Source organism: Channa argus, chromosome 23 (assembly GCF_033026475.1).
Source record: "Channa argus isolate prfri chromosome 23, Channa argus male v1.0, whole genome shotgun sequence".
NCBI classification, from domain to species: Eukaryota; Metazoa; Chordata; class Actinopteri; order Anabantiformes; family Channidae; genus Channa; species Channa argus.
This window is the reverse complement of record NC_090219.1, coordinates 8124041-8133756: the sequence shown is the minus strand read 5'-3', so window position 1 is coordinate 8133756 and position 9716 is coordinate 8124041. Positions and strand designations below refer to the sequence as shown.

At 37.5% G+C, this 9716-nt stretch overlaps 1 protein-coding gene across 1 annotated transcript; it reads left to right on the top strand.

The window, feature by feature from the left end:
• Positions 1-1823: 1823 nt before the first annotated feature.
• Positions 1824-8782, top strand: pdia3 (protein disulfide isomerase family A, member 3). Its single transcript, XM_067492914.1, has 13 exons — positions 1824-2136; positions 3221-3299; positions 3402-3519; positions 3656-3763; positions 3982-4111; positions 4230-4346; positions 5354-5479; positions 5688-5870; positions 6554-6662; positions 6947-7075; positions 7641-7720; positions 8006-8063; positions 8154-8782. Exons 1-13 carry the CDS (start codon positions 2003-2005, stop codon positions 8271-8273), a joined length of 1491 nt encoding a protein of 496 aa, XP_067349015.1. The 5' UTR covers positions 1824-2002; the 3' UTR covers positions 8274-8782.
• Positions 8783-9716: the final 934 nt, after the last annotated feature.

Below are 9716 nucleotides of genomic sequence, written 5' to 3'. Positions count from 1 at the left end.
ATAACAAGCCACTTTGTAATGAAAGTCAGATAAATGTCCATCCACTTGAGCCGATATAAAATAAATTTTCTCTGACATTGAAACCAGACTTTGGTATGAATTTCATGCTATAATACAGGAAATGAGTATATAATAATATGTATATAATAATCATTTAAGTTACTGACATTTATCTCAGTTGTTTTCAGCTATTCACATTTGTTATTATCTCACATCTTCTTCTAACACTCTGAACACTCAGTTCCTCTGGGTTTTCACCAACTAACTAGATACGGCAGTTTCTATATTCCGCCCATAGACCAGTAAACTAACAAACATCCCTCTGTTGGGATACGATCTGAGAGTTAGGTTTGGTAATAATTCAGTTAATTTGTGGTAATGCTGACTAAAATCAATTTCATCTTACATCCATTTATGCTGTAATTAGTATTCTTGATCTTTCTAATAATCTCCCGTTGCAATGGCAAACAGCAAGTTCTCTTCAGTTTGTAAAATGTAAAAAAGAGCCAGTAGAAAACAAACTCTGATGACTGCTGTGTGTTTAATGGCACCGGTACACTAAATCCAACAACAACATTTAGGTGGCACAAAGACTATAGAAACCTGCACATTAACATGGTGATGAGGGTGAGAGTGACCTTTCCACTGACATCTGAGCCAAAGCTGCTCTCAGTTTAAAAGCAAGAGGGATTTTCTATATCAGAAAATACAATCTGTGCTTTTTAAAAACTGAAGGAAGAACTGAATTGAAGGAGAATCCCAAACACAGTTTCAGTAAGGAGAGAGCAAATGCTGCCGTAACAAAATGTATGGATGAAAGCAACAGAAAGGTGTTGGCACCTGATAATAATGTGATTGTTGTTATATGTTTAACTTAAGGTAATCTTAGAATAATGACACACGTGTTTATTTTGTTAGGTGAGCGTTAGCAGCTTTGCAGGTCAATAAATGTTATTTTGGTGGATGCAGCTTTAAAGCTGACATTGAAACCCACACCGGAAAAACGTCTTGGCCCTTATGTGGTTGACATTGACTATGTAGTTTTAATAATAAGTTGCAATGATAGCAAAGATGCTAATGTTTCAATTTGTGTTGCCTACTTTTTGTAATCCATGATTCTGAAAGTTTGCTGTATCGACTGTTTTTTTTTTCATTCTTGACTGAAGCCTGTACTAAATTACCACTGGGTATTTTTAAAGCTTTACTTTTCGTTGTACTCCAGTGATGACTTACTCACATTCTTTATTTTGGTGACAGTAGAACTAACGCCATATAAAAATATTCTGTTACAATTAAAGCTATTGTAATAAAAACTCAAATAACTTGAGTGAAAGAGTTAAAGCACAGTAAAAAAGTAAGTACTGGCTCTGCAGAACGACCCGTTTCAGCGTGTTGAATTAGTCATTAGAACCGCTTAGTTCCTAAATTATGACTGATTAGTTATGTTCTGTAAAATTGGTTTGACCACTGCAATGTTATTTTGCTATGGTGCATCGTCTTATAAACTCATAAGCTGGGCACTACTACGTCCATAACATTATGAATAACATAACTAACGTTAAAGGTTGTTCACAGTTTATTTAAAATAACACTGGGGAACCGGCAGACCGTTTACTTATGAACGCTATACAAAATCACTTCCGCGTGTGAAAGAGGAGTTTTGATTTAGTTGAATCGTGATTGGCTCTGAGTCGACGAGGGCTTGTTTGCCTCCTCTCATTGGCTGACATGCGCACAGTTGCGCGACGGACGGACCAATGAGAGGCTGCCACACTGTGGTAAGGCGAAGTCCTGCTCCCTGCTGCACATCTTGATCAACGCCTCCACCTCCACCTCTTTCTCTTTCGACTAGTCTGCGTTTGGCCTTGTCCGAGGAGCCTGCAGCCTTAGCTTGAACGTCACTAAGGAAAGGAAGAGGGGGCTGACGCCGCTGCAATTTGCAATTCAAAATTAATTTGGTTTGATAAAACGCGTAGCAGTCTCTTAACTACCGCTTTGAGTGATGTTGAGGCTGGTCTTTTTAGTCGCACTTGCCGGGTTCGCCCGCGCCAGTGATGTGCTGGAGTTCACGGATGATGATTTCGAAAGCAGGATCGGAGACCACAGCCTCATTCTCGTGGAATTCTTTGCCCCTTGGTAAGTATTTTTACGCTCTTTGTGGTGCAATCGCATTGTTTGGACACGTTAATCAAGCTAACACTAGCTTACTTGCTGCGCTTTTAACTGTTTTAGCAAGCTGACGACCACTTGCAGAAGTTCACGTCGTAACACGACACATTTCCAGTGGCGTTTAAGACGTGTATCTGTCCTGCAAATTGCAGACGACATCCTTATCCTATCTAACAGAAACAGTTGGTCGTGTCGGTTTATTGGCTAGTGACCAAACGTTAGCATGTTAGCTACACATGGAAAAGTGTATGCTAAATGGCTTTTTTTTAAATACACCGGTGATTAAAAGGCTGTTATAGTTTGGCAGGATACTAAACCTTGTTAACTTAACAAGAGTAGTTGTGACTTTGTTAGTTTTACTACTCTAAATCCGTTTTAATGACTAATAAAATGCGAACGAGTCTATAAGGAAGTTGGGGGTGTGTCATTTCGCTGTTGTAACATTATGATTGGCCAGAGAAGTTTGGGTGTCCACCTGTGATTGGTCCAGACTAAAAGTGACGTGTTCAACTGAGCCAAACTTGAATAAAAAATAAGTTGGTATTTATTAAAAGTTAACTTACTTCATTTGGGATTTAAGAAGACATTTTAAAAAGGAGAGAAGCGAACAACCTGCCGTTTTTAGCTTCCTAATTAGGAAGAGGTACTTTATAAGCATGTGGGTTTGGTGCCTCTTTTGTTTGGTCTTACATGATAATGAAATCTTTAGATTTTGTGATGTACATCAGATAAAACCAGACAGGTGGAGACATGATCTCTATCTTAGTTGTATATCACTAGACCTTTTCACAATTTTCTGTAATTTTGTAGGCAAAAAGTTATTAGCAGTTTAATGAACTAAAAGAATAATTAGTTGAAGCTCTACTTTGGCTTTGAGCTTTTACAGACCAAATCAGGTTTTTGTATTGTACAAACTGAATCCTCTAAGGTTTCTAATTCCAAATGGATCTCATTGCCAGCTCTTCTCAGATTTTTACTAAGCTGAAACCTTTTTACAGCTAAAGTGTATTTAATGTTCTTGTTTGACTGATCCATATTGTGTGTCCTTTAGGTGTGGTCATTGTAAACGGCTTGCACCTGAATACGAGTCAGCCGCCACACGTCTAAAAGGCATCGTCCCGCTGGCCAAGGTATTGCATAACGCAGTTCATTTAGTTTAGTGTGGCCTTCTGCTCTTGATGCTGTTGTCTTGTCTAAATTTTCAGAAAGTGAATAATTTTCTTTCCCCATAGGTTGACTGCACTGCTAACAGCAACGTTTGCAGCAAATATGGTGTCAGTGGCTACCCCACTCTTAAAATCTTTAGGGATGGAGAAGAATCTGGTCCCTATGATGGCCCCAGAACTGCAGGTGTGTGAGTGCGTGCATGCATGTATTTTAAGTCGCTATGCTTTTCAAATGTGTGCATATACCGCCTGCTATTGCTCATGGTCACTCCATCTTTTCTTCTGTCTAAACTCTTGTGCTTTTTACTTTCTTTGTGTAGATGGCATTGCAAGCTTCCTGAAGAAGCAGGCTGGCCCAGCTTCTGTGGAGCTGAAGGCTGAGGCAGACTTGGAAAAGTTTATTGCAGACCCAGATGCAAGTGTTATTGGTGAGTTACTGTTTTTTAGCTCCAGCACACACATTTTGTGTTTAGTAAGTCCCTTAGCAATGACGTCAATTAGCATGAGAAACGGGTTTGAGCTTAATTTAGGTCAAGGTTAATATTAATCAGGTTATACTAGAAGCCATCACAACTTAATGGCTATTGTTAACTGAACAATATTGAGCACTGAGTTATATTCCTCAATTTTTAATTTTTTTTTCTAGGGTTCTTTGCTGATGATAAGAGCACAGCACAGGCAGAGTTCCTCAAGGCAGCCAGCGCCTTGAGAGACAACTATCGCTTTGCCCACACCAACTCTGAAGCTCTCCTCCAGAGCCAAGGCATTGATGAAGAGTGAGTAACTTGTTCTTTAGATTTCTTAGTGATTATTAAAAATACTCTTCTTTCCTTCTCAAGTGAGGTCTGTCTAAATTGTTAGGACTAAAGTGACATTTTTCTTGTTGATTTTCAGGGGAGTGGTCTTGTTCCGCCCGCCACGTCTAGGGAACAAGTTTGAAGATGGCTCCGTTAAATTCACAGAGGACAAATTTACCAACAGCAAAATCAAGAAGTTCATCCAGGACAACATGTGAGTGTTGAGTTTTGCACACACCCATGTGCTCAATCTCAAGTTTGGTAGCACAGATCATGGTTCATTTAGCTTGTCAAGTGCAATACGTTTAAACTAGCTGGACTCATTGGCAGTAGTGAAACAGTCCATATTAACATAAATGACCTTGTTGTGTGGGTGAGGGATCCACTCTGCAAACACAGATTTATCTGTCAGTCATTGCTTGTGGTATAAATCGATACCGTTATCTAGGGATAAAACTTCGGTCTCACACTAAATACATTAGGGACTTTTGATGAACAATCACTGCTCCTTTGTGTTCTGTGATTGGGTTGATGTTTCACTCTTTTTGAAGCTCCACGCCATACCATGCTATTTTCCTTTAGTTATTGTATTTTTTTAATGTATATTTTAGTGTGATTTAGTATGCAGGTATGACATCCTTCTTACTCTGTTCAAATTTAACTTAATATTAGTATATTTTCTCAATCAGTACAAATGCAGTTATGCTGTTACATTTCCTATGTTAATCTAAGAGCTGATTAAGACTTTTTTTTTATTATTATTATTTAATAATTTTTAAATAAACAGATTTAGCTACACAGAAAGTGAGATTGCAGCAGTAGTATGAACGCCTCAACTACAGTATTGGCATATTTACTTGTTTTACTTCAATTTATGGCAACATTACCTTTTAGCTAAATGGTGTGAAGTTAAATTTATCAAAATATCAGTATGTTCTGCATATTTTATTTGGTCTGTTTTGGTCGAGACTTGCCAAAAGATGCGAGGGGTGTGGTCCGCTCTAAACCAAATGTTTTTGTGCTGCAAGGGCAGTCTTGTTTTTGTATAACATTGTTTCAAGAACAACTTAAAATAAGCTGAAATGGAATAAGAAAGATTAAACAGAATAAGTAAAGCCATATAGTAAAGGATATGAACAATCCCAATGACAACCATGGGACTAAAAAAATATATAAAATTTTTCTGTAAACTAATCACTTTTTTTTTTTGTCTTCTCTCAGCTTTGGAATCTGCCCCCACATGACAGAAGACAACAAAGACCAGCTGAGGGGAAAAGATCTGCTGGTGGCTTATTATGATGTTGACTACGACAAAAACCCCAAAGGCTCCAACTACTGGAGAAACAGGTTGGAGGATCTAAACTTAAACATTGTGTATTCTTTATTAAGGTGCTTAGCTGGACAGTCCTGAAGTCTCATGCAGTTATTGGTTAACTACCTGCTGTCCTTAGAGCACTCGATATGAGGTCCTACTTTCATCTTTTTAAAAGCCTGGTTGAGACCAAAATAACTTTATTTTTTCTTTCTTTCTTTCTTTCTTTCTTCCCCTCCCCAGGGTGATGAAGGTGGCAAAGAGCTTCCTGGATCAGGGCAAGAAGCTGAACTTTGCCGTTGCCAACAAGAATTCCTTCAGCCATGATGTGTCAGAGTATGGCCTAGATGGCAGCTCAGGAGAACTGCCCCTTGTGGCCATCCGCACCGCTAAGGGAGATAAATATGTCATGACTGAGGAGTTCTCGTAAGTTAAGACAAATGACATCAGCAGGCGTGATTGGAGTTTAAACATCAAATTGAAGTTTTTCAGTGTGAATTCAATTTGTTACCCATCTACAGTGTCATCACTGTAAACACAAATTTCAATTGTATTTCACTGCTAACATTTTTGCTTTACATTTTTGAAGCAGTTATACGTGTAATTTATTTTACACATTTTCTCATATCAGCAATCACTTGTTACTTGGCCTGTGAACCATCCATCGCTGACATTACAATGTTGATTCCACGTTGTGATTTAAACCACCACGCAGACAGGGACTGGTCCTAAACACTTAAACAAAATGCAGTTTGAGTTAATGAGTGCGGCTTAACAGCACAGATCCACTGCGGACTGACTTTTTTTTTTTTTTTTTTTATCTAAAAGCAGGGCAGCAACTGCTTGCTTTTTTGCGCTCTCGCGCACAAAACCATAATGACATCAGTCCCATCTGAACAGCTGCTTATCACTGTCATTCATGCGAACCTAACTCTTAAAAAATAAGATGTGTGAAGAGCCTAGCCATGACTCCCTTAAGTTCAATCTGACTTGTTTTCCAGACATGTCAGTTCACGAGACCTAGATAACAACATAATGAGTTTATTAAAGAAATGAAGAAATGTTGAGTGCTGTCTCGTTCCTAAATCTCTTGTCTGATCTACCGACAGTCGTGACGGAAAAGCTCTGGAGCGTTTCCTGCAGGACTACTTCGACGGAAAGCTAAAGCGCTACCTCAAATCTGAGCCTATCCCTGAAAACAATGATGGTCCTGTGAAGGTAAGATGAAGCATCCTGGAAAATATGTAATTTTATTTATATTTTTTTTCTAAATATTTCTCCCACATTTTGGAGACATTATAAAGTTACTACAAAAACTAGTTGATGGTACACAACCTAATACATTTAACAACATACGGCACATTGAGCATGTGCAATAGTCCTGGATATGTACTTTGGATGAACTGCAGTTTAGTTTAATTTAATTCTTAAAAAATTAACTTGGCATAATGAATTAGTAGCACATGGATCTATAATGAATAAATTTGTAACTTTGTTTTCAGGTCCTTGTGGCCGAGAACTTCGATTCCATTGTCAACGATGACAGCAAAGATGTGCTGATTGAGTTTTATGCTCCATGGTGTGGACACTGCAAGAACCTGGAGCCAAAATACAATGAGCTGGGAGAGAAGGTGAGAGAACGGACTCCTAACCTGCTGCTATTGAAATATTTAGTAGAATAAGATGCTGTTCCAAATAAAAGCAACATTTTAAATAGCATTACAAAAGAATGGCTTCAGGTGAAGTGTTTGTTTAAATTAAGGTTAAACTGCATCATTAGCAAATTAAAACAAGATGAGGTTGATTAGTGGAAGGAACTTGTTTTTTTTTTATTATTTTTAAGTGTCATTTATTTGATCTTAAGTATTATAAAGGGTAACACCACCACCCCACCCCCCGAAAGAAAACGAGATTAGAGCTGAACTTTTTTTGACTCTAATTTTGTTCATGGTCAGTGGCAGTTTCCCATAACTCAAGATGGTTAGTGTCCTATTTTGCTTGACCAACAGTAAAAAACCCTCAGATATTAAATTTGCAGTGATGCAAAAAGGAAAAAGCAAAAAAAATTGCACATTGGAAATGGAAATGATTAGATTTGGTGGTTTCTGTTCTAGCTCACACAAAACCTGTTCAATGTGAAGAATTTTGTGAACTATCTTGCAAACATTTAGCATTTTCTCTTCTCTGCTCCTAAAGCTGGCCAATGACCCTAACGTCGTCATTGCCAAGATGGATGCCACAGCTAACGATGTGCCATCTCCATACGAAGTCAGCGGGTAAGTCACGAGTCCTTTCACTGTCACATTCTGTCTTCAATCAGCCCTGACAACATTTGGGACGGATTGTAGACTTTTGAAAAAGAGCATTAAAAACCGTTACCTAGCAAGTTTATTTATTCTAAAATATTGATTTTTGGTAGCTGCCGTAAAAATCTTGTATTTCCTGTCTCGTGGATGTGGAAGCCCTGGCAAAGCCATTTTCCTAACTTCTTGGTAACTTTGATTTACAATTGTAGAGTCTGGTGTTATGTTCATGAATCCCTTATTATTTTTCCCCCCCAGTTTCCCGACAATCTACTTTTCCCCAGCTGGACGTAAGACAAGCCCAAAGAAATATGAGGTGAGAATCTACCTGTGTAATTGAATAAAACAAAATAAATACATTTCTGCGGTTGCACTGCTAATTGTTCTGTCATTGCCCTCTTTCCAGGGAGGTCGCGAGGTGAGCGACTTCATTTCCTACCTGAAGAGGGAGGCGTCTAACCCCTTGGTGATGCAGGAGGAGCCCAAGAAGAAGAAGAAGAAGGATGACGACAAGTCAGAGCTATAAAAGCTCCAAATAGGAACTCAAAAGCCTCCTCCCAACCATGACAGGAGGAGGAGGATTGGTGAAATTGATGCAGAGAAAGAACTAAATTATATTCCACTCTTTTAGTGAGATACTGAATGCTCTGAAGCCAAGTCAAAAAGACGTGGCCCTCCCTTTAGGTCCTCTGCTGCTCTGGGAAAACTGTGGAAGGTGGAGAAGTGGTGGCCAGGGCCTGCCCGATGTTTAAAATGAATAAATTAATTTTCTAGGGATGATGGGACAGCTTTTGAAAAAAATTGAGATTCTTATTTCCCCTTGGTCTGTGTACACCACACCTCAGACTGATGCACTTTGGTTAGACTCAGTCATCTGTCTCTTTAGTTTTTGTTGTCGTTGTCACGGGATAATCGTAATGGTGAATTCTTCTTTCTTCTATTTTTTTTTTTGTTTTTGTTTTTGTTTTTTTTTTTACACATTTTTTGTTTTTGTACATTTGGAAGGATTGTGAAATAAAAGGCCCAGAAAACCAATACTTTCTGTATGCTCTGGTTAATGATTATTAATGTTTTCACTACTGTTGAAGATTAAACTGTTGCTAACTTTCCCAGCCACAGCTAATCATTTAGCTCTTATTTTTAATCTTTTCATTTGTGGTGGAAAGTAAGTGGGATTTATATGTGAGTTTTTACGTATTAGCAAATACTGTACTTCCAAGCATTTGATGACAGTTATCAAATTTATATTAACAATACAAAACGGTATAATACTGATACTGTATTGGTAACTAATGTCTAAAGTAACTCATAACATGTTTATCAACAGTATATAATTAAAATGTTCAATTTTTACCACCTGCTTTAATAACTGATTAATTTATATACATTCATGTGAAATCTACTTTATTTTATAACCAAATACTATTGTACTATAAGTTTTTGGATTTGGGAAATTGTCTGAGAAACAGTGTCTATAATGCAGTACTGCTACTTTAAGCAAATCAAACGAGTACTTATATTCTTACATCTTAAGATTGCATCTTTTATTTTCATTGCTTAATACTGGATTTTTTTTTTAAATTGTATTTTTTCTGTAGTTAATTCTAATTTCTAACAATCTAATTATAGAAAATTGCCCATTTTATGTACCCAAGGCCCCCAGTGACACCTTCAGATATAAATGTCTGACCGTTAGCCCAGAACCCCAAAATAATTTTCAAAAATATGACTCAAAAAAAGCAGCTCGACATTATCCTTTATAGAAGTATGACTTATTTTTTCATGTAAATTAGGTAATATTTATGCAACATGTAATTTTGTTTGATATGGAAATAATAACTTCAATATTGTAGTTTGCCAGGGCATCTACAACTATCAATTACATGACGTAACTTGTCAGTTTTTGTATAACATAATGTCAGATGAGTAAGAAAATAAGAAATATCTTTAAATATCTTTGTTCAACTTT